A 26,108-nucleotide genomic window follows, 5' to 3' on the forward strand; every position below is an offset into this window, starting at 1 on the left:
CCACTGAGGATGCAGGAGAAACCAAGGAGGCTTCTGGAACCCATTTAATAAATCAGCAACAAGACTAAACAATAAGTTGGGGTATTTCTGATCCCAAAACATGTGTTTCTTTGGAGGGTATGCTGGGTTTAGTGACCCTCAATTCTCCTTTTTGTTTGTTTGTTTTGTTTTTATAGGCAGGGTTTCTCTGTGTAGCCTTGACTGTCCTGGAACTAGTTATGTAGACCAGGCTGGCCTTGAACTCATAAAGATACATCTGCCTTTGCCTCCTGGATACTGGGATTAAAAGTACATGCCACCACTGCCCAGCCAGAGCTCTCCTTTATAAACAGAGGCCTTAGAAATACTAGTGTCTGTCTAAGATCTCATCTGGAACAAATGGTATATAAATCAATGCATCTAACCAGGCTGTCCCCTTTATTGCAGCCACAAATGAAACTGTTCTTCTCATGTAAGGCATAAGGGCTCCAAGTAATATGTCTTCCCAAGGGTCAGGAGCCCAGAAGAAGTAGGAAATGTATTCCCACCATGAACTCTCCATAGGCTGATTCAAACCAAGCTCTGCCTCCTGATGTGCTGGACTCCTCTGCTCAAGTGGCAGCCTGGCTTGGTTGTCTCTCGTCTTCTCAGGTCCATTTGCCTTGTAGCAGGCCAGACCTTTCCAGCACATGAGGATGATGGCTGGTCAATCATGGGTCTGTATGCAAGAGAGTGGAGCCGCTGAAGCAACCTAAGGGAGACAGCACATGGTGGAAAGAGAGGACTTGAGAGGGGCGTGGGTAGGTCTGGAAGAACTCTACCTTCAGACTGGCTCTTCAGGTTTGACGATCTGTCACCATCAAGGCTGGAGTTGGCCTTCCCAACATTTCCTTAGCTGGATTCCACTACTTCTCCCAATTCTTTGATCCCAAACCTCTGAGTGTTAAAGCCACAAGCATATGTGCTTAGCTGGCGTGAAGACCGCATCTTTTGGAGGTGAACTGATGCATAGAACTATGTGAGCAGGAAACCTTTCATCAGGCCTCAAAGAAAGAACACCAGCCATGTAAGTGAAATACTTAGGACATGATTTTCCACTGGGACTAAATGAAGGCAGCCTCCTTAGCCTGTGGACTGGTCCACTGGACCCTTTACTGGTTTCCAGTAAGGTTTTCTGAGGCAAGCATATCCAGCCATTGGCTGCTTTAAAAAAAAAAAAAAAAGAAAGAAAAGAAAAAAGAAAAAAAAAAGATGTGGCTCTGCTTGGCCACATCTCACCCTGAAATGACACCTGTTCCAGAGCAGGCATCTAAACATAAGATCTTTGACCCAAGAAGACCTTGAGTATAAGATAAATCCACTCCCCCAAATGGAATCATGGGCAGAATTAATCTAATTGAGTTTGTGAACAAACAAACAAATTACTTGTGTGAGTGAAGGTTCAGCTTCAAGGCTTGGGATTGCCCCCTCTGAAGACAAGAGCATGTTGTCATCACTTAGACTGAAGGAGAAGACTCTAACCCTTGACCTTTCTTCTGCTCAGAGTGAGATGGGCCAACAGTCAGAGAGGAAAAACCCCTGCTATTTTTTTTTGCTGGGAGAAAGAAAATTACACTTCTTCAAATACAAAACTATCAGCCCTGTCGGGCAACGAATTCAAACACCAAGAATATGATTTGTATCCCCATGCTGGAAACTGACTCTCTCCAAGAAGGACAGGGCTATTCATGCTTCCCCCCCACACAATTGTTTTGTTGTAATAGAGAAAAGCCTTGGTGAAGACCAGAACGCGCCAGCATACAGTATGAGGTCAACATTAATTACTGCTTCCACCCCAATTCTTCCCCTGTTGTCACTGGATTAATCTTCAGGGCGCTGTTCTCGCGTTAAAATATGGAGTTAGAACTGCCTGTAATGGGCAGGTTAAAGTACTGCAGAATGTGAAGATGCCAGAAAACAAATCCCAGAGAGGAATGTAACGCTGTTTTCCTTAGCTTATGATTACCATACAAATAGGCACCGTCTGAATTTAAATTGCAGTGAAAAAAAAAAAAAAGAACCTCTGCATTTGCTCAGAGCCCTGACAGAGATGGGGTGGGTGGGCAGGGGCCCCCTGTACTGCAGTTCCAGGGCAGTCACCCACCGTCTGCAGCACACACAGAAAAACGCCACCAGGCAGCATCCTCTCCCTTGGAACTGGGAAAGGCTCATGTTGTAAAACATTATAGCAGACGGCATTTCTTGAATTAAAAGCAGAAATCTGTTATCTCCAACCACAGGGAAAAGTTATGATAAACAACGTACGGAGAAAAAGCGAACAAGAACATGGAGAGAGAAGTAAGAAGCAAATGACAAGTTTGCTCCAGGAGGGAATGTTTAGCATCAGAAATGCTTCCTTAGGATCTCATGCAATTGGTAGGGACAGTGTAGCCTAGGTCTGGCATGCAGCCCTGGACGGAGCAGGGGAAGGAGCTGTCCAGGTGCTTGCCCAGGCAACAGCCCAGCTCAGCATTTTCTGGACAAAGGACACATTCAGAATCTATTGCTAGTTACCTTAAGAATTACTGTTAGACAATTGATTCTGTGCCAATTTATCTGTTTTCTTTTCAATTTATTCAAGAAATATATATATTAAATAACTGGGCTAGTAATAGGGCTCTACGTGCCTTTGCTGAGGCCACTCTGGTGAAAGCCTGGCCTCTGACTGTCATTTTGCTCCTCAGTTCTGCAAATGCAGGTGGGGAGGGTCGGAGTTTGTCCCAGTGTACTTTTGATTGGCAGCTACAACAAACTGGAAGTTCTTCCTTTAGTTGGGGAAGGAGTTTTTCTGTAACAGCATCCTTCAGCAGAGTGTATTAGTCATTCTTCTCATTGCTTGTGGCCTGGGAAGATGCAACTGTGGGAGGAAAAGCGTGTTGGACTGATGGGCAGGAGATTGAGCCTGCAGTATTGGAGAAGCCAAGGCTGTAGGACCAGCTCTGGTCCACACAGTTCCAGTCTGAAGTGCGGGACGAGGCTGCTGCTACTTCAAAGCCTGGTGGATCTGGTAGCATAGAAAGGGGCATGGCAGTGTTTAGGTGCTTACTAGTGACCTGTTTTCCTCAATCTAATGAAATTAGCTGTCACAAATCCAATTGCCACTCAGACACACTACTCTGAAACATAAGGAGGACTCTGCCCCAGACAGTTCTGTGGGGTTTTGCAGTAAGGGCTCTGCCCACCAGTGTCACAGAGATTAAATCTCTAGTGTCCAGGAGTTGACCAAGGACAAAGTACAGGACTCTTCTACCACTTGGGCCCGGTGGCTGGAACGCAGCTTGGTCAGTTATGCCTTCACCCGCTGAGGCATCTTATTGACCCACAGGCACGGAAGTCTTAGTTCACGCTTCTGGCTTGACAAGGGGCTTGGAGTGTAGAGGAAAGACAGGCTGGAGAGAGGAAGGAAGCATTGCTGCACACAGATCAGTAAAAATGAGAGTAAGGACCACACAAACCACAGCAGTGATGAGACGTGCTTTGGGGACTGAGGTCATATATTCAGTGAAGTGACCGGCGCTGCATCCCCCCCACTACCCCCCCCCCCCCAGTTTGAGCAGCCATGACAGGCTAACATGAGCTTGCATGACCTCGTGGCTCCTGTCCTGGTCATTAGGAAGTCAGATGCCCTCCTCATCTCAAGGAACCAATCAGAAGTTAGCTGGCAGGGCTGTGCTTTACTGCTCTGGGTGTGATTTATGGACAGTGCACAACAGTGACATACAGAGCATAGCAACCGCCCTGGGAGGGCCTATGGGCCATAGCAACCAGTTGACCAATCAACACAGGGCAGGTCACACAAACCTGGAAGTGCACCAATCCTGAGACAGTTGCTTACCCCTAGACACTCCCCTTACATTGCCCTTTAAGATCCCTGCTTCATGATTTCTCAGGGTCTTTCTCCAGCCATCCACTGAGGTGAATGGATGAAGCTAATGGGGTTATCTCGTTAAACAACTACAATAAAAGACTCTTTGCTTTTGCATCAAAATGGGCCTCTTGATGATTTTGGGGTTAAGAATTTGGGCACAACATTCAGAACCTTGTGTAGTATCTGATATGGAATTGATTTTCACATATGATTGTTAATTAGGTAATTCATCTTTAATGTATCAATTAAGCAAAAATAATATAATCACCTCACTAAAGGCCAGAAAATCCTGACTTGTTTATCTATTTATGACAGGCAGAGCCCATAAGCATGACTCACTGTGTTCAAGTTTGTTCATGGTAAGGTTGACAGACATCTGTCTGCACTTACTCCACCAGCCACCACTAACTCTAAATGACCTCTGGCAAAAATTGACAGGCCTAAGCAGGGTGGCTCTGACACCTACACAAGCTTCCCCTCATTCTGAGGTAAGGGTCCTTTCTAGAAGGGTCTCCATGGATAGCAGCGATGAGAAACTTGGAAAGTGACATTTTCTGAATCTGTCACAGACAGAATATGTAAGAGTTCCAGTGCTGCAAGGTGACTGTAAGTTACAGTCACAGTTAGAATTTCTGCTAACAAAGCCCACCTCCTGTATTTCTCCTATATATGGAAGTAAAAGGCATTTTACAGTATTTTCCTACCTTTACCCCTATGTATTAAATCACCTTAAAGTCAAACATAGAAGAGGGATCTGATCACAGGGGAAGATGGCACTGACACATTGTTTTAACCAGGTCAAAGCCGTTTGCCAAACTACGCAGTGTTAGAATCCAGCACTGGTATGAGTCACAAAGCAGTTTGGCAACTGAGACTAAACAGACTTAAAGTGAGACTACCAAATTCTTAATCTTCCTTTCTGGGCAGCAATGAAAGCACCGGTCCTGTGCATATCCCAATGACCTGAATGCTGGGTCAAAAAAAAATGCTCAGTTCCTCAGAGGCAGGTGAATATCCAGAGAGGACATTTTGAAAAGACTTCAAAAGGCTAGGCATGATGTTGCATGCCTTTAATCCTAGCACTCAGGAGGCAGAGACAGGCAGATCTCTCTGAGTCTGAGTTTGAAGCCATCCTGGTTTATATAGTAAGTTCTAGGGCAGCTTAGGCTACATAGAGAAACTCTGCTACAAAACATTTCAAATGCCAAATGGAAATATAAGCAAAAGCAACTGGGATAATTCCACTCCCAGTTAGATTTAATAAGGCCAAGTGACTACTTGCTACAAAGAGGAGTGTATGGCCCCGGGTTTGATGGGAGCCACACAGAAAACCTGAAGCCTGCGTTCACTCATGCATCTGTTCAGCACTGTCATGGAGCACCTGCAATGTGGGCAGTCCTATTCCCGTGGGCGGTAACCAGCTGAGGGGAGACGTTCTTCTCTATATTTGTTTCTCTTATTGGTTGATGAATAAGATACTGGTTGGCCAGTAACCAGACAGGAAGTATAGGGGGACTACCAGACTAGGAGAATTCTTGGGAGAGGAAGGCAAAGAGTGATCGCCAGGGAGACACCATGTAGCAATTGAAAGAGTAACATGCTGGACCATTCTCCAGTAAGATAAGATCATGTGGAAACACTTAGATTGATACAAATGGGTTAATAATTAAGAGAGAGCTAGCCAATAAGAAGCCTGAACCATTGGCCAAACTGCTTATAATTGGTATAAGCGTCAGTGAGTTTACTAGGGGCTAAACGGTAATGGGACCAGATGGAAAAGAAACTCCATCTACAACTAATACCTTATATTACCAATGCCTACCACATGTGCCTGATAACTAGTTAATGTGCAATAAACAATACTTAATGTCGAACAAAGAATGAATAAGTGGGTAAATAAATATTGGATAAGAATAATACTTCTAGGGGCTAACAAGTTGGACTAGTAGTTAGGAGAACCGACAGCTCTTCCAGAGGACCCAGGTTTGAATCCCAGCACCCATATGGTAACTCACAACCATTTGTAACTCCAGTTCCAGAGGATTGGATGCCCCCTTTTTGCCTCCATGGTCATTGCATATATATATATGGGCACAATGACATCCAAAGGAACCTTCCTCAGCACAGTAAGCAGTCTCAATTTAGTAGCAAACTTGAGAAGCAGATAGCCTGTTTTTCTCACATTTCCCCAAAACAGCCTTGCAAGGTTTTTGTTTGTCACTGTACAGACTGGGTGAATGAAGGAAGAGGGGATTGCTGAGCTGTGCCCTCTGCTCTGGCTGTCCTTGGCCCTCGTCTGCAGAGACTTCTGATACTGATACCACCTTTGGAAACCTTTATTCTTCAGGACAAGTGCTCAGCCTTCATCTTAGGCCCTGTGACATGCATTTAGCAACTTCACTCTCCATCAACTGAAAGTATGTCAACTATGAGGACATTGACATGGCCCATTTTATATCAACTCAGTCTCTGCCCACAATGGTTTTCACCTGAAACACCCGTTAAAGTGCAGATGCAAGCTGACCATCTGAACAGGTGATTCATGGGACTTTAGCTTGCTGTCAAAATAGTACTCTTCTGAACTTTGTTCCCATTAATGTGCTAAAGGCAGTTCTGACAATCCAGCATTTGTTTGCTTATCTATGAATAAAGAGGTCCTCAAAATCAAATAAAAATTGCATCTGAAAAGGGAAAAATTCCTACTCTTAATTAGCATTTGTTTGGCTTGTTTTGTTTGTTTGTTGAGATAGGGCCTCAGTAGTTCTGAGTTGGGCACACACTTTGACTGGCCTTGATCTCATAGAGGTCTGCTTGTCTCTGCCTCCAGGGTGCGGGAATTACAGGTATCCACCACCAATTTAGGTTCGCAGGCAAGCAAGGCTAACCTCCAGTTGGTGTGAAGTTCAGCATGATTCGAACTTCTGATCCTCCTGCTGTATGTCTCCAAATGCTGGAGTTAATGTGTGTGCTCCATGGACCTGCCTATGGGGTGCTGGGAATTAAATCCAGGGCTTTTTGCATTCTAAGAAGCACCCTATGAAATCAGTTACCTCTTTGTTCTTAAGAATCATAAAAATATACAATGGAAAAAAGAAAGCATCTTCAACAAATGGTGCTGGCATAACTGGATGCTGGCATGTAGAAGAATGTGGATAGATCTATGTCTATTGCCATGCACAAAACTTAAGTCCAAATGGATCAAAGACCTCAACATAAATCCAGCCACACTGAACCTCTTAGAAGAGAAAGTGGGTGGTACCCTTGAAAGAATTGGTACAGAAGACAGCTTCCTGAACGTAACTCCAGTAGCACAGACAGTGAGATCAACAATTAAGAAATGGGACCTCCTGAAACTGAGAAGCTTCTGTAAAACAAAGAACACAGTCAGCAAAAAGGCACTCCACAGATTGGGAAAAGATATTCACTAACCCCATATCTGACGGAAGGCTGATCTCCAAAATTTACAAAGAACTCAAGAAACAAGTCTCCAAAACACCGAAGGATCCAATAAAAAATGGGATACAGAACTAAATAGAGAATTCTCAATAGAGGAGACTAAAATGACCGAGAGACACTTGAGAAAGTGCTCAACATCATTAGCCATCAGGGAAATGCAAATCAAAACAACTCTGAGATACCATCTCACCCCTGTCAGAATGGCTAAAATCAAAAGCACCAATGACAGTTTATGCTGGAGAGGATATGGAGACAGGGGAACACTCCTAGACTGCTGGTGGGAGTGCCAACTTGTACAGCCACTTTGGAAATCAGTTTGGAGATTCCTCAGGAAAATGGGAATCAGTCTACCACAAGACCCAGCAATTCCACTCTTAGTCATATATCCAAAAGATGCCCATTCATACAACAAGGACATCTGTTCCACTATGTTCATAGCAGCATTATTTGTAATAGCCAGAACTTGGAAGCAACCTAGATGCCCCTCAAATGAAGAGTGGATAGGAAAATGTGGTACATTTACACAATGGAGTACTACTCAGTGGAAAAAATAATTGAATCTTGAAATTTGCAGGCAAATGGATGGCACTAGAAGAAGCCATCCTGAGTGAGGTAACCCAGTCACAAAAAGAGAAACGTGGTATGTACTCACTCATTTACAGATTTTAGACATGAATCAGGGGAGTGCCAGCATACAATCCCACTGCCAGAGAGCCTAGGAACAGAACCTTCATCTAGTGACTTAGGAAAGCAGAGGCAGACACCCACAGACAAACACTGAACTGAACTCCTGGAATCCAGTGTCAGAAAGAGAGAACTGATGGGCAAAGGAGTTAAGAGTGGGCTGGCTTAACCCACAGAAACAGTTGACCTGAACAAGGGGGAGCTCTTGGACTCCAGACTGATGGCTGTGTGGAAAGCATGGGACTGACCCAGATCCCCTGAATGTAGGTGTCAGTGAGGAGGCCTAGGTAATCTATGGGGACTTGGGTAATATTTATCCCTGGCATACAAACAGACTTTGAGTGCCCATGCTACAATATGGGAGGCTCTCTCAGCCGGGACTCTTAGGGGAGGGCCTAGGCCCTGCCCTGGATGAAATGACAGTTACTGAAGATCTACCATGGAGTGCCTCATCCTCCTTGGTGATTGGAGTGGAGATTGGGTGGGGGACTGAGGGACTGGTTGGGAGTGCAGGGGAGGAGGGAGGGAGAGGGAGCTGGGATTGACATATGAAACAAGATTGTTTTAACCTAAATAAAAAATAATTTAAAAAAGAGAGAATCGTATTTCTCTGTAGCCAGTGTAGTTCTCTGTCCTATGACTAGCCAAAGAAATGATAATAATTAAAAAAACAGTTGGTCTTGCTTTCTGTCTACTTTCTTTGGTTGCTCTTCAAGAACTAGAAATGTCCACTAAAATAAAAGTAAAACCCACAATAGAGAGAAACTTCGATCTTTCATGCAGCTGACAGAAGGGCTGTGCACATTGAAAAATAGATGTCAAAAGCTTTATGAGTAGCTTTGAAACCAGAGTCTGGACCATAAAGGTTCCCATTTGAAGACAAGACTGTTCAAAGCAGGGGCTCTTCAGGTTTTGGAGAACAGTTGGAAGACAGACACAAATTATTGGAATTTAGTAAGTTTAAGAGGTCACTGGGAATTGTGCAACCTATAAGATATAGAAAACAAGAGTCTCAGTAAGAGAAACATCACTGCTTAGAATAATTTAGTTATGACAACTTTCTTTCCATGGATACAAATGAGGACTATGTGCTTCCGCCTGATGTGTCTACAGAGGCTACATGCTGTCACCCTGGGGGAGGACACTGGCCTGGGGTTCCAGACCTAATCACTGCAGAGCATGGCTGCTAGCATGCTACATTTGCCTCTTGAGAGACATCTTCAAGGTCACCTTTCACATCCTAACCTGCTTGCTATTCTAAGTATTAATGATACAACATTACCACCCAAGAGCAGGGTAGAGGGCAGAGTCCTGAAAGAAGCAGGCTGAGCACAGAGAGGGTTCTAGCAGGTGGAGCTCAAGGTAGGACTACAGGAGTTACAACATGAGTCAGCCCAGGTTAACCGCACAAATGAAAATCAGGTACGCAGAATGGGCTAGAACATTGCAGGGCCTGGGACAAATTCAAAATGCAAGGCCCTTTGTTCAGAAGTGCATGGGGTAAGCGGCAGGTTATGGGACCTCCCAAGCATGGGTCTTACGTTACTGTAGATTGCTTCAAGAGATTTTTGTGAAAAACTGAAGGACACATTTGATATAGCTTAGAGAGTGGTCCAGAATGATGGTCTTTTTGTTTGTGTGGACACACAGCAGCTTTCGGTCCAGCATCTGGGAAAACTGTTAACATGCATCACTTCTCGGGCTTGAGAGAAACAAGACAAGATCACAATCCCAATAATAAGGTCAGAATTCACCCTGAAATCAGGCTTCTTTTTGCTTGATTGCAGTGATTTTGCCTGGAGAACAGAATCTGAGATGCTCCTGGTTTCCTTGTATTCTTTCCTTGCATAGAATCCGAAGTCAAAAAAGGCTCATTAAATAGGAGCCGGGCAAAAGCACCAGCTGACTCGCATCATGAACTGGATGGTGCGAGCCAGGAAAGCCTCGGTAGAGACCTGCCGAGACATCCCTGATGCTTCTCAGCGTACACAGGCATGAAGCAAGCCCACCAATATTTTTAATTAAGTACAAAGGAGAGAATTCAGAGACTCTTGTTAGCTGAGGCTGCTTCCCAGGAAAAGTAATCTCCCTGGGCACTAAAACTTCTTAAATACTAAATAAAATTGTTTTAAAAAATGTATCTACAGCTAGTTTCCTAATACAGTGTTTTAATAAATGTCCCTATTTCCCGGACCCAAACATCATTTCTTCAGAAGAAAGCATTTCTCACCATGACAGAAAACAATTTAACTAAGTAAAAAATGGACTATTTTGGATGTATACAGCCAAGATGAAGTACGTCTTTATAAAACAGCAGATTTTACAGAGATGAGAAATTTGCTTAAGTGGTGAGAAAGAAAATTGAATTCATCCACTTCGACCAAGTATGTGAGGCCAGCATGTTTGAAATGGTGCACTGGAAAGGCCCCCATTTTTTCCATAGGATAACCTGTTTTGAATGTGACGAATTTGTGTTGCTTCTCCTCATTCATGTTATCAGCCTAAAACCACTAATTAATGTCATAAGAATTTATCACTATTAGAAATATCGCTCGCACATAAAACCCTTAATATGAATTGCTGCATTTTAAACTGTGTGACAGGAGCAATAATATCCACTGGCAGCAATATAATTTTGATTGGTCACATCTTAAAGGGGAAGTTTATTGTTTTATTCCTTCTTGCCTTCTATCTTGTACATATCGAAGTTCCTGGTATATGGCATACGTGCATAAATCATGAAGATATAGTAGACACACAGGACTTTCAAGACCCCTCATCATACCGCTTGCCATCAGTCTTTAAAACAGGATTCATTTTAAGTAAAAATTTTGAAGGTAAGAATTCGTTTAATTCCACTTATAATAGTTAATATTTGCTAAATACTTCATATGTAAAAGCTGAGCTAGAATCTTCATAAAATTGACTAAGCCAGTGAATAGTTGCAATAACTCCTTTATTATCGTAATTATACTGATAGGGAGTTTGGGGCATAAGGGAGTTAAGAAATTAGTCCATTTCCATGTGATTGGGGAACCCTCCCTTCACAGGTAGATTTCTCAGGATGCATCCCTGAGAAGATAGGTAGTTTTTGTTTACATCTTGCTCAACAGACTATAGATAAGCAGATTCAAATAAACCAGAATAATTTTTAACAGAATATTTGGAGAGTTTTCTTATGGAATGTGGGATGGCTAGTTTTCTGTCAACTTGATACAAGCTAGAGTTATCTGAAAAAAAAGTAACCTCAATTGAGAAAATGCATCCATAAGATCCAGGTGTAAGTGACTGATGGGGGAGGGCCCAGCTCATTGTTGGTAATTCCATCCCTGGGATGGTGGTTCTGGGATCTATAAGGAAGCAAGCTGAACAAGCCAGGAGGGGGAAACCAGTAAGCAGTATCCCTTCAAGGCCTCTGTAGCAGCTCCTGCCCCCAGATTCCTTCCTGCTTTTTGATGATGAACTGTTATGTGGAACCCTGAGTGGAATAAACCCTTTCCTCCCCAAGTTGCATTTGGTCTTGGGGTTGCATCACAATAGCAAACCCTAACTTAGATAGTATACTATGAATGAAACTTAAATCATCACATTTTTTTATCTAAGAAGTGTTAAAGAGATCTAAGCCTTTGTTGAAGCCCACACTAAAGATTATGTTACCACATGCAGAATTTTACTGTGAAAATGAGGAGCGATTCCAAGTGGTATAGATGGAGAGTCTCATCAAGAGAGTGTGTACACGCAGACACCTTCCACTGCTCTTTCCTAACCAGCACGTGCAAAGGTACAGACATTTCCTCCTCTAACACCTCTCAGTAACAAGCAGGCAGCAGCCTCACTCTTGACACGGTTTCCACAGTAACAGACTGCTATGGTCCTTTCAATTGCATAAAAAGAAGCTATTGCAAACTTGGATAGTAAGCTGTGCGTTAGTATCCACAGATTAACTGGCCAGAACATAGATGACTTCTGGTAACTTCTAGACTTGTCATGGTGTTCTTTGGGACCGAGCCTGCCAGGGCCAGTCTGTTCATCTGTCTGTATGTCAACTGTCGGCACTCAGATTTTCAACTATATTCCACTACAGTCAGATATTATTTCTGAATCCTAGCAACACATTCCTGAAGAAAGATCCTTGGTCCAAGTCTCTACTTCAATGTAACCACTGCAAGAAGGTAAAGACTGGGGGTTAGCCGTTGAGAGCTAGAGATGCTGCTGTAAGCTGCAGCTCATGGGGAGTGGTCCTCCTTCTAGGCATTCCCTCCCACTGCACATGCAATGCAATTCTTACCTTCATCTGCGTTTTTCCCTCACCATATTCTCTCCTTAAATGTCACTATAAATTAAGTCTTAAGACAATCCTTGGTAGAGGTATTATTAGAGTCATCAGTGGTAAGCAGCTCTATCACTAACATCTGCTCCCACCAGTGTTTTGTATGGGTGGATGATAAGATAATGCTGCCATTGATTAGTGATGCTTGTCCATGCCAGCATAAGCAAATTATGAGAGGTTGCTGCCGTTGATTGGTGATGTCTATACAGGAAATGGAGGGTCAACCTGGGGTTAGGGTTTGGCAGGTTTGATCCTTGTTCCAATTACAAGTGACAATTCTGAGGCTGACACAAATTAAATAAGGCTTCCTTTTGTCAAAGCAACTACATGGCAGAGGTTGGACTGAAATTTAGAAAATCCTATAGCTCCTATCAGTGCATTTTCAAGGCATCATAGTGTTATATGATTAAAAAGCAGAAAAATCTTGGATATGCCTATAGGTTTCTGAGAGTTTGCATATTTTGTTTCTTCACTGTCCACTTGGCAGACACAACTCAAGTGAAGACATACATAGGAGCCAACAGAGCTGGCAGTCTTCGTCATATGGTGAACTTAATGAACCTTGAGGAAAGTGTTACATTCAGTCCTGGTTTGTAAACACAAACTGTCTAAGGCCTTAATCATGTACTGTGAACGCCAGTTAGCTGAAACAAACTGTATGTGCAGATTTGTTTAATATGTAACATTTATTGAGAGCATGCTATGTGCCAAGCTTTCTTCCTGGTACTTTACATCCGTTAAACTATGTAATCTTAATAGCAAACCAATGTGCTATTAAGATCATTTGCAGTTTCTCAGAGGAAACTGGAGCTCAGAAAGGTTAAGCAATCTGTCCAACATCATAAAAATCCAAGTTCTGTGTTGGATAATTTTAAATGTCAACTTGCCATAACCTAGAATCACCTGGGGCAAGGGTCTAAATTGAGGAATTGTCTAGCTCAAATTGGTCTGTGAGGAATTTCTTTCCTTAGCAATTGATGTAGGAAGATCCAGGGCATTATGGACAGCACCATCGTCTAGGATAACCCCTGAACTGTGCAAGCAGCGTGGGTGCATTCATTTCTTTCTACTTTTGACTGTGGGTCTGATGTGACTAGGTGCTCCAGTCCCTAGCTTGACTTTCCTGAAACAATGGACCATATCTTGGAATTGTGAGCTAAGTAGTCAGTCTTCTCTCTAAGTTGCTTTTTCGTCATGGTATTTTATCACAGCTGTAGAAATGAAGCCACAACAAGTGACATGGCTGTATTAGAATATGAGGATATTTGACCCAAGTGTTTGCTCTCTTGAACACATTTTCTGTGGTATATTTTGTTTCCAGGTTTTTCACAAAGCCTAACTGACCATGCAAAATTAAGAGGATGTCATTTTTCTACAAATGAATAAGACAGTAGTTAGGACTCACCACAGGGTTGTTTGAAATTTTATTATTGGTGTTCCTCATGATTTCATAAATTAATCTATCTAAATGTGAACAAAATGTGTAGATTTTTAAAACACACTCTCCATAAAACTTTCAAGATGCTAAGAACAAAGTCACTCAAGGGTGACAATCGCAAGACCTGAATAAAAAGGGGCATCAAGACCAAAGTAGCCTTGATATTCTCTAGTCTATGAGGAAACCTCAACTCATCTGACAATAACTGCCTACATGTAACATTCAGGGCTCATTTATGGGGGTATTTCCAGATAATCTGAGCCTGAGCCTGACAAATACCAAATGCATGAAAATAGATCTTGATTTACAAAGCACTAAAAGCCAGTTAAAGATGGCTTTTATACAACCTCATGACCTGAGGCAAACATTCCTGAGACACAGGACAGTATCAGCAGCAGATGAAGTGCCAGAAGTCCCAGAATTGTCACACTTAGTCACACCACACATATGTGCAACCACTAAAACACATATCTAGCTAAAAAGTAGAACAAAAGTGCTGACGTATCTAACGTTTGATCCGGAGAAAAAGCACTACATTGGGAATTGGTTGCATCAAATCACATGTAATAATCATAGAGCTGACTACTGAGGGACTTTGGGCCAATCACCTATGAGCCTGAAACCTTGTCTCTCCCCAGTGGTCTGGCGGATGCTAAATGACACAATGCTGGAACAGACTAGCACCGTTCAGCACTTAGCAGGTGCAAATTCCACGAAGGCCCTGGTAGGAGATATGAGGCCAGGAAGCATCTAGGACACTTCCACAATAGCATCTAACACTTGATAATGCAGGGCGGCAGAGGTAGTTTCTATTAAAATTCAGGGTTTCCCTCAGAACAGAAGACAGTAATAAACCAACACAATAACTTACTGCTTTGGAAATAATATCCCGATACAAGAAATAAAGGAGAAATTTATGACCTTAATCAATCTTCTTTTTACTCATAAATATATCTCCATCATCTGCTCTATTTATGTGACTCCTTCACCTTCCCAAATAATTTTCAGTGATTTTTCATAGCTTCCAAATCAGCTGAACCTGAATGGAGGTGCAGGGAACAGGGCTCAGACCAGCCTCAGGGAAGACTGCATCTTGGGCTGCCTCCGGCCCCTCTGTTAACAGCCAGTGATATAATACCGTGGCTACAAGCCGTAACTACATAGCTTGATTATTCCCACACCTTCATTTCATCAAAGCTCCTCATCACAGGATGTAAATTATAAACAAAACAGGACGTCAAAAATCCCTTCCCAAAGTAATGCTATTTCCTCAAAAATCCAAAGCTACTTCCTGTAGGTGACATAAAACACTTGCCATTGTCTGGCTGACAACCTGCTCTTTGGAGTTTGTATCTATCTGGGGGTCAAACCCTTCCTTGCTGTTAATAGCTGTACAGTTTTCTTTCCAGCCTAAGTCTTTACAATTGAATGATATGCCAGGACCCAATCTCAGCACCCAGGAACCTTGCCCCCTTGCAGCTCCCTGGGGCTTACACACATAGCATGATGTGCTTGCTGCGGACACCGGAAGTCCCTGTGCCCTGAGCTGCGGGCCATCTACCCGAGGCTGAAAGGTGATACAGCCCTGCTTCATCTCACTCCACTGCAGGACCAAAGTCACATGGTGTGTTTCTCCATCAAAAGGCTGACCTTGAGCAGGGACAGGATTTGGAGCTGCAAATTATTTCAAGCCTAAAACTCCCCAATAATCTCTTCATGCTGTTTTCTGAAGAAAGCTGCTCAGAACAGACTGGGATGAGAGTTCCTTAGCCAGCTAAATCCTCTTCAAATACTGAGGATGCGCTAACTTCATACACATTTATTATGTTTGAAGTTTTGTTATTGTGTGGCTCCCTTTTGCTTACAATGGAGTTGATATCAAGTGCTCACAGGGCCTTCAAAATACGAGAAAGCTAGAATTAAAGAGGGACAACAGGTAACTTTGGATTTCTTCCTTTTCTGGTTTACTTCTCATTTTGAGTAAAGTATGATTACATCTTTCTCCCTCCCTTTCCCCCATCCAACTGCTCCCATGTATTATTAGTAATGCTATGCACTTACAGATGCTACATACATAAGCTTTGTTGTTGTGTTTTAAAGGGCTCGGCCCTGTCATTTATTTGCTATGGATTCCTTGCAAACAGCCACAGAGAACAGAGTCCTGGGAGGGTTCCACAGTACGTCAGTGGTTTTCAGAAAGGGCATTTCCGTCTGTAAGCGACAATTGATAATGTCTCAGAGGTCCTCATTACAGCAGCTGAGCAGGTGCGTACTAAGTATGTGGTGGAGGCCATGAAGTTACTAGATATTTTAAACTGTATGAGGGCTCCCAACAGAACAACACTGTTGGAGTTAATGTGCTAAAAGTATTTGGGCTGAGAAATTCCAAGATGGTCTTTAACAACACGCATCCTGAGAGAGATGGGCCCCACAATGTATAGCCAGGGCCCACGGCACCAGGGAGCATGTCAGCCTTTGAGCATGGCCACTCTGGCCATCTCTTAGTATCCCAGAGGTGCCAGGATCCCAGCTTGCAGTTGTGAGTTGGTCCAGAGGGCATTACCCAGTCTCCCTGGGACGTAAGAACAGAGCAGAGACTTTCCTGTTGTCCTTGTTCACCTAGAACGTATTGACAGGGATGCAAAGGTCACCTCTGAATTTAAATAACCCCATGATAAATCTGCATGAGTCCCATTTGTTCTCCTGAGCTTGTTAGATTAAATGAATACCGTTTAATGTTCTACAGGACAAGGCCTCCTTTCATGGCTGAATGAAGGAGTAAGGGTGATTTACAGTTTTCTGCATACTCATTTGCCACATTTTCTGCTTAGTGCCTAGTTCTTACGAATACCAAAGTGTCATTCAGGCCATTTCTACTGGCTTGGAAGAAGTTACCCTTCCCTGAGAAGGCCGTGCAAGAAAGCAATAATGAAAAATAGCTAAGTTGTCTGCATCATCCCTCACCTTGTTTTTCACTTTCCCCTTGAAATCTCTGTAATTCTCCAGGCTGTTTCCTCCTGATTTCCTAGAAGAGATGGCAATCTAAGCAGATCACCCCCAAATGTAGCTGCGATAAGCATAGAGTATTCTAAGTAGATCACCCCCAAAAGGAGCTGTGCATAAGCATGGGGATTAACTTTGGAAAGCAAATCATTTTACAATACTCCTATCTTGTGAGTCAGTATTTCTTTGACAATTAAGTATTCAAGCGATTTACTGAATTTGGATAGTGATTTCTTGTTTATTAAAGTAGGTCTAATCTCCACCATCCCAATTCTGCTTTGTTCTGTGTTTTAGAAATAATACAAAGGAAGGGTGTGGATTTGGATAGGTGGGGAGGTGGGAAGTATCTGGGATGAGTTGTGGGAGGGGAACCACGATCAGAATATATTGTGTGAAAGATACCTATTTTCAAAACAATTAAATTATAAATAAAAACTGTATCCAGATATCATATAACATCCAACATTTTTGAGACTCTGTTTTACTCACACTGACAATTAAAGGGCTTAATTTTTATTTTTACCTAATTCACTAAATGTGAACGAGAACAAGGATATGAGGACTGATAGGGATGGGTGGAGAAGGAACTTGGAATTCACAGGTGATTCTCAAAACCACAGCACTGGAAACTGAGAGTTGGGGTAATTTGCTAAGCTGGCTGACTCCTCTCCAAAGCTTTCTCAGCCCTAGCTGCCTCCCTTAGGTCAATGACATCTAGAGACTGCACATAAAGCTCCTCTGGGGAACTTCAGCCTCTGCTGGGAATTTGTCAGAAACACAAATTACCAGGTCTCTCCACAGGACACCGTTGCTAATAAGATCACCTGGTGATTATCAGGCTGATGCATGGCTTGGGTTCCTTAGTTAACTCTCTTATTAATGTCGAGAGTTACCTGTTATCTCTTACACTACATACCCAAAGGCAAGAGACTATTATTTACAGCTCGTTGAAAAAACTCAGGCCATGCAATATTTTGATATTGGATGTCTATATGTCTACATTCCAAAGAACCAATCAATCGCCAGGTAGAACTTGGGGCATTCTCATGGACTACACAATTTTGAGAGGATTCCTCTTTCTCAAATGATTTGGGGATGTGTGTGTGTGTGTGTGTGTGTGTGTGTGTGTGTGTGTGTGTGTGTGTGTATACAGCTAGTCTACTTGCAGATAAAGTATATTTTACTCAGATTTACTGCAAGATGCTAAGCATGGACTACCATTGGAGTGTAGGTGAGCAAAGCAAGGGACGGGGATCAGAGGCAGACACAGCAACTGTGGAAAAGAACTAAGACATTCCAAGTCCTAATAAGGATCCATGGCAAGAACTGGTTTAAGCAAGCATCTGTTTCATAGACACATGCTATTAACACAGTGGATGCTGTGCCCGAGCCTGTGTTTATCAGAGGGAAGAAAGACAAAACCTTCTGTCTTCTGTCTGTTCCCCCTCTAGACAATCACTTAGGAGGCAGGCTTCTCAAAGGAAGATTTAACAGGAAATCTTAAGACTCTCTAAACCCTAAATACCATCAAACCCCCAAACAAATGACATGCAAATATCTGGAGATTATGATCTCATATAACATTTGTGAATCTTTTCCAGTCCCCTTTATAATAATAGCATGCATCTTAGAGTAGCTGAAATATCCCTGAACTAGCTTTAGAGGTAAACTGACCTAGTTTGTATTCCCTGGGTGGTGATCATCACTCTGCCTCTGTAGATCACCACATTCCCCTGGACACTCAGGGCTGATAGGCTTCCTAGACACTTGTTTGGTCTGATACTAGCTACCCTGTTCATGACAGATCATCTGCAGAGTCCAATAGTTCATATTTTATGCAAGTTTTCTTACATAGTTGATTTTCATGAGGTATGATGATCTATCTTCTCATGAGACTAAATCTGTTCAGCTCAGAAATTATCTTCTCTTAAGTCCCTAACCACCATCACTAGGTCCAAGTCAACAGTAGCACCAAAAATGCACTTCATAAAACTGAGTGGAAGGCCCCAGTGCTATGCCAGACAGTGACGCAAAGTCCCTTGGAGAGTCACTCTTTTGAGACACTGGCACCCAGATGCAGTCTGCTTGTAGCTTCCACAGTCCGTTGTCTAACGATAAGGACAGACTGAGAACAATAATAATATCTAATGATGCTTAGTGAGAGCTCTACCAGATGCTAGCCTGTCCAGCTAGAGTGACCACAACAGACAGAAATACAGCAGATGTTCTGAAGGTGTAGAGAAACTTCCCCCATTTCTCCCTCGTGTTGTCAGGATGAGCACAGATTGGTCAGCTTGCGTCTCTCTGCAAGTCCTGGGAGGAAGCACATTCCACCTCACCTGAGTGTGAGCACTGTACAGGCTCTTGTTCATCACATGGTGCAGCACCAGCAAGGAGCTGCCTTTGACTGACCTCACCTGCTCTGTCTGAAACTAGTGCACGGTGTGGTCAGTCCAAAGAGTCTTCCCCACGGTGCAGCACCAGCAAGGAGCTGCCTTTGACTGACCTCACCTGCTCTGTCTGAAACTAGTGCACGGTGTGGTCAGTCCAAAGAGTCTTCCCCACGGTGCAGCACCAGCAAGGAGCTGCCTTTGACTGACCTCACCTGCTCTGTCTGAAACTAGTGCACGGTGTGGTCAGTCCAAAGAAGTCTTCCCCACTTGACAGCTTTTATTTTTCTGCCTAGCCTACAAGAAGTACTTGAAGAAAGCCCACAGCCCACTTATTCTACATGGATCCAAATCTGGTAGAGAAAAACTCAAATGGGTCTTTTGGCTCAGCAAAGAAACTTCTCTCTATTTGAGGGTCAGTGACATCCATTATGTGCTTTAGGCTGTAGACCTAGTACATTGGCACAATTCACAGTTACATTAATCATTTTAATCTTTATTTATCATGTAGCACGTTTCCAGAACAAAGCAAAACTCTTTAAATTTCATCTCTACCACAGAGAGAACAAAGGGTTAGTTTACTAGCATCGGCAACATTCCAGTTTAAAAAATCTAAAGCACAAATCTTTGTTAAATGTATTACTTAGCTGTATCCACTGATTTATTGTTGAAAAATATTGTATCAATGTTTTTGCCACTATTTCACACCAATGACTTTATAAGGAAGGACGAAGTTCCAAAAATTAAAGCTACTATCAGGGAGTCAATCAGATTCTCTCCACAACAAGAGCAACACCTTGAACAAGGAGCTCACAGGCTTCCGTGAGCTTGTCCCCCCCCATCACAGAACCCCAAAAGAAAAGAAAGAAAAAGAACAACCTGGAGAAACAGCTCAGCCTGCAAAACCCCTGCTTTGCAAGCATGAGAGGACCTGGGTTCAATCCCCAACACTCTCATAAAAATCTGGGCAGGATAGCATGGGCTTGTAATATCAGCCCTGAGGCAGCAGAGACAGGTGTATTCCTGGGGCTTACCCCAGAGGGTAAGCCAGCATAGTCTAGTTGGCCAGCTTCAGGCTGTTGGAAGACCCTTTCAAGAAAGAAAGAGAGAGAGAGAGGGGGGGATGGAGGAAGGAAGGATAGAAGGAAGGAAGAAAGAAAGAAAATAAACAAACAGACAACAAAACCAAGGCAAACAGTATCTGAAGACTAACAGTTGAGTTTTGAGTTTGGCCTCAGCCCTTCATGTCTAAGTACAAATACAACCTCCCATCCACAATACATGCACATGCACACGTGCGCGCGCGCACACACACACACACAGATAGATGCTTACACACACCATACCGCCCCCATGCAAAAGAAAAACAGATATAGTTATAATATCACACATTTCTTATAGAGTTCTGCATTTTACGAGCATCCTCCACATGCACTGTGACTTCCATTGTCCATGAGCAATAACTGCGCTGTGAGCAAGGATGTGTTCACTTTCCAGATAAGAAACCTGGGCTTGAAGACACTAAAGCACATTCCTGCCATTAGTGTAAAGCAGACAGGGCATCGTCATTTATCATGTGACTCTGCTGTGCCAGGCAGTGTAGTTAAGTCCTCATGGGATTCCCAAGTTCCTTGCAGCAATCATTACTCACTGTTCTAGTTTCATTTCCGTTGCGGTGATAAAACACCCTTGCAAAAGCAACTTAAATGAGAATGGACTTATTATAGCTCGCAGTGGGAGGAGCTTCAGACCTTTGGTCACATCATACCCACAGTCAAGAGCAGAGGGAAATGAATGCATGCATGCTCACTAGCCTGCTTGCTTTTGCTCAGTTCAATTTTTCCACTCTGATACCGTTCAGGATTGCTAGGGAATGGTGCTACCCATGGTGGGCAGGGTATTTCCACATCCATTAAGCTGTTTAAATACAGTCCTCCACAAGCATGCCTACAGGCCAACTCGGTGATGACAACACTTCATTGGAACTCTTTCCTCAGGTGATTGATTCTCGACTGAGTCAAGCTGGCAAAGCTAACCATCACACTCACGAACACTGAATTTCAGAGGGAATCACTAGCTTGCTGAAGGACAGAAAGCTGGTAGCACCAGGACTGACTGATTTGCTGTGTGTTCTCTGTGGTGGTTCACAGAGTTTCACAATTACGAAGTCCAGGGCAAGTATCGTAATCACAGGATTCTACACATAAAGCAATCCCTCCCTGTCCATCACTCTTGACAACCCCATATCCACTAAAGTTCCTGCTTCACTTAAGTGTTGTTTCTCTCACTGGATCACAAGTGTTAACTGTTCTGTTACTTTCATATTACTTCTGGTCCCTCAAGAGCTCAAAACATATCTGGAGTTTTTGAAATCATTTATTGGATTTTGTGATTAGAAATAAGTGGGTGCAATGATCTTAATAGCTGGATAAGCAAGATATATTTTCTTTGCCGGTTGATGGTGCCCCATGCCTTTAATTCCAGCACTCAGGAGGCAGAGGCAGGATCTCTGTCAGTTTAAGACTAGCCTGGTCTACAAGACTTAGTTTCAGGACAGCCTCCAAAGTCACAAAGAATCCCTGTCTCGGAAAACCAATATATATATAGTCTTCTTACATTGTGTCTGAAAACCAAGCATGCTGTGCATTTCTTTGAGACAATTAGACAAGTTAGATGAAAATGTCATTCTGGTTCATTTTTTAAAACTCTCTGGCAAAGACAGAGAAATTATGAATACAATTAAGGATCTCATTATGCAATGTAAGCCACATTATGATAATGTAAGACTTCCTGAAAGTTCATATGCATTAGAGACAGTAGGCACAATGAACACAAGATCTTCACATCAGATACACACATCTGTGATAGCCATTCACTTTTCAAGAATGTGTGTGTATGTGGTTGGGTACGCATGTGTGTGTAAGTGTGTCTACATGCACACATGTGACCATGTGTATGTGGAGGCCAGAGTGTCATTCATTAGCAACACTGTCGATGTTATTTTTGAGACAAGGTCTCACATTGACCTGGAGCCCATTAGGCTAGACTGGATGGCCAGGGAAGCCTAGATTTCTGCCTGTAATAGGGATTTTTCTCTTTCAACTCTAAGCAAAGGCCAGCAGCAGATGAACTTGTCCCTCTGTTAAGTCCTTTAACTCAAAAGCAGAGTGTCAGGTCCTCCTCTGATGACTGAAATGGCAACAGGGTCAAGGAGTCGCAGAATGCTGAGTATGAGGCATCAAATGTCACACGCAACTTGTTTATTGACATTACCTTTGTTTTTCTTCCTCTTTCCTTCTCCTTTCTCCCTGTAAATTATTTTGATTCATTTTTTTCTCTCCACATTTTCTATTTTATAGTCCTATGTTAGAGCACAGAAGTGAACCAGAAGGTCTCCTTGACACAGTATCGGGGCTTAATCCTCAGGTATATGGTGACTGTCTATGTTTGTGTGCCTCAGATGGGGGACCAGGATCCATTATCTGAGTCCTCTCCATCTAGCACAAGCATGCCTCAGTCAGACCTTGCTAGCTGATCACCACCTTTTGTTTATAATGAAACAGAGGTCAAGTCCTGATCAAATACTTTTAAGAACATTAAAATATACTTAAAAATTAACTGATTCAGAATTAGGTTTATAAAAAATACCCTTCAAGTTTTGTGAATTGGAACTTGATATTTTAAAGGACACAATGTTGACCACATATTTCTCCTTAACAAATAAAGGCAAATAATTACCAATTCCATTAGTGTTCCTGATGAAAATCTATCCATACCAACAAAGCATTCAGCCTAGCCCAACACTGACCAACATCACCCACCTGCCCAGGGCAACATGAATTACATTATTCTAAATTTCAATTAATTAAAGCCCCATCCGTCACTTTCTCCTTGAGGGCTTGATGGCTCTGTTCAGATCTAAAAGTGGCATAGTACAGGAAACAGTAGCATATGCTGAGGTTGATTCCACTACAAAACCATGTTCCAGTGGGCATCCTGGTCAGGACACGTTCAGCCAAAGTCCTCATTGTCTCTTTCTAATATGCACTTAACAAATTCAGTTCTTATTGTAACCTTTATAAATGTTTTGAGCAAAAGGTCAGAAATTGAATTTTGCCTATTTTTGTGTAAAGATTCAGACACAGATTTGCAAAGTTCTTTAGAACACTGACACTTCAGTGATGGAGAGCATAGGGATGGAGATCTCTGAGTTTAGAGTTAAGCCTTAAGAGGTTCATTCACAACCAGCTGGAATGACTCCAAGCAAAGCAGACAGACCTGGAACTAGACAACTGGACGCCTTGCAATGCCAGCTCACATAAAGAACCCAGCACAGGACAACCACTCCGCTCTCGAGAAACAGAGGAGGCAGCTGACCATCTGAGTGGTCCTGGACCACGTTTTACAATGATTGGCGCAAACCTGCAGCTGGCTATCTATGCAGCTTCTGATTCTTACTACATCAGTTCAACTCAGTGTCGGTGAGATCTAAATACTCCAAGTAGACAGGAAAAGCATCTACCTCGGCATAAACTTCCTCCAGAAAAAAAAAAAGACTCTGCTCTCTAGACAATAAAACAGAAAGCCAGAAACAGCGAGGCCCAGACAACACATTTGAAAGTAGACAGCCAATTTCAATTCAGCCAAGCAGGCCCTTACCTGTTTTGATATTTATGGCAAAAAAGTTCTGTGGATTTCCACTTGTAATCCTATAGGTCAGTTTTTCATTGGAACCAGAGTCGGGATCTTCAGCTTGTATCTGAATGACAGACACATCCTTGGGAGAATTTTCCATGACAACAGGATAATAGATGGGTTCCGAGGTCAGTGGGGCATTGTCGTTCACGTCTTCAACTTCTATGTAGACTTCAATGGTGGAATAGAGAGGGACCACGCCCCTGTCTGTGGCATACACTGTCAGCCAGTATGACCCTGTTGTCTCTCGATCTAGAATGTCAGCAGCAGTGATGACTCCTAGGGAAAAAATAAACCACAGAGCACATGATGGCTTAAACAAAGGAAGGCAGTTAAGTGAGTTACCCAGAATTCCTGAGGGTAGCACAAATAATCTTGGCATATTACAGAAGATTAGCAAATGCATAATATGAGATTAAATTGGGATGCTACTCTTTACATAAGGAAATGATTTTCTGTGGGACTAAACTGTGTAGTTCTCTTATTTGTCAACTCAAATTATACTCATTTTGCATTTCCAAGATAGACATGAAAGACACATGTATTCATGTCTGTGCATACATACACTTTCCACATGCACATAGACTATATGATGAAATGAGTGAATAAGAAGACACACACACACACATGTGCACTCACACACGCACACACGCCACATCCAAACAAGAGACAAAATGGAGGAGTGAGAAGACAAAGGGTTAAGAGACAAAATAAGTCCTATCTTACAAGCCAATTTCACTATTTGATATGATGCTGAATTGATTTCATAGAAAACAAACACTCTTCTCAGGTAAATTATTTTATCTACTCATTTACAGGAATGAAATAGACCCTTCAAGTGTTTTCTTGTCTGTTAGAATGGAAAATGCTTTACCTGCAAAGATATAAGCCTGCACCATACTGTTTCCCAAAGAATCAAATGTCACAGCTATTCTGCAACAGTCAGGGAAGAAACCATATCAATATACTTTCTAAATGAGCTTCGTCTCCTTCAAAGACTCTATTGAGGGCCCTAAGTAAACCCCAAATCACTCTGAGAGAGGCTCATGGACAATCATTTTAAATTAGGTGCAAAAAATGATGCCTAAATGACATTCTCATGGCTTCCTTATTTCATAAATGAAATAAGAGCCAAACAAAACAATCAAGTAACAACCGGAGACACCCAAAAGACAACATGCCTTCTTATGTCACATCACAGCCATCACCCCAGTAACCAAGCCACAGAAAGTTATCACAGGGATAGGGTCTCAGCCACAACTACTGTGATTAGAAACCAGGTCCTGGTTTGGGACATCAAAATTAGTTCCAATGCTCTTAGAAGGTGTAGGGCTCATTAAATCTTCAAGCCTCGGGAGCTGGTTCCCCGGTAATCCTAACTCTCAGCTTCTTCATTCTTACTGGATTTTTGTCTAATTTGGCATATGGTTTGACCTGCAGACCTTACAAAAAACGACTGCTCCCTGGGAAGGGAGAGAGTATCCATACAAACAAATGGGAACAGGCATGGATGAGTGCCCTCGGAACAGGTGGGATACTCAAAAGGAGAGGCAGTTGGTGTTGTAGTCTCAGCTCCAAAGCTATTTACCATAAAGTGTGTATCACAGTTATATGCCTGAGACAGAGATCACCATGTGCGTAATATGAGATTAAACTGAGATGCCTCTCTTTACATAAGGCCATTTTTTCTGACAATAATAAAACTCATGCTAAGAAAAAAACTTTCTGTCTCTCTCTATATATATATACATATGTATATATATATTTCTCCATTCTTCTTTAAAATAATTTAAAAGTTGAATTTATAGGATGGAAGCGTGTGTTTTGTGTGTCACAGGTGTCTGTGTACTTGCTCATTCATGTGGATGTAAGCATTTGTGTCATACATGATGTGGAGGCCAGGTATTCATTCACCTTGGCTTGGTTCCCCAGGTGCTACCCAATTTTTTAGACAGAATCTCTCATTGACCTCGGATTTCCAGTTTGTCTAGGCAAGCTGATGAGCAAGCCCCAAACAAATCTGCTTGTTTTACGCCAGAGCTTGGATCGCAAGCATGTATTTCCATACTCAGCCTTATACATAAGTGTTTGGGAAGAAAGGAAAGCAGTTTGATAAGTCCATCTTCCCAATCCAGCATACACATTGCTAAAAGTCTTTGATCTGTTATCTTCCAGAAAGCATGTATCAGTGGTGGGTATCCTCAGGAAACTGCTACCAGAAATCTT

General features: G+C 42.6%; 1 protein-coding gene across 8 annotated transcripts in view; it reads right to left on the minus strand.

Annotated features, from left to right (window-relative positions):
* The window catches only part of Fat3 (FAT atypical cadherin 3), a 576,218-nt gene that overhangs the window by 308,944 nt on the left and 241,166 nt on the right, over positions 1 to 26,108 (minus strand). For all 8 annotated transcript variants that reach the window (XM_040735214.1, XM_040735213.1, XM_040735217.1 and 5 more), the window contains one exon: positions 23,847 to 24,161. In XM_040735214.1, coding sequence (XP_040591148.1) covers positions 23,847 to 24,161 — 315 coding nt within the window. The remainder of the gene's footprint in view (positions 1 to 23,846; positions 24,162 to 26,108) is intronic.

Source organism: Mesocricetus auratus, unplaced genomic scaffold (genome assembly GCF_017639785.1).
Source record: "Mesocricetus auratus isolate SY011 unplaced genomic scaffold, BCM_Maur_2.0 Super-Scaffold_100044, whole genome shotgun sequence".
Lineage (NCBI taxonomy): Eukaryota > Metazoa > Chordata > Mammalia > Rodentia > Cricetidae > Mesocricetus > Mesocricetus auratus.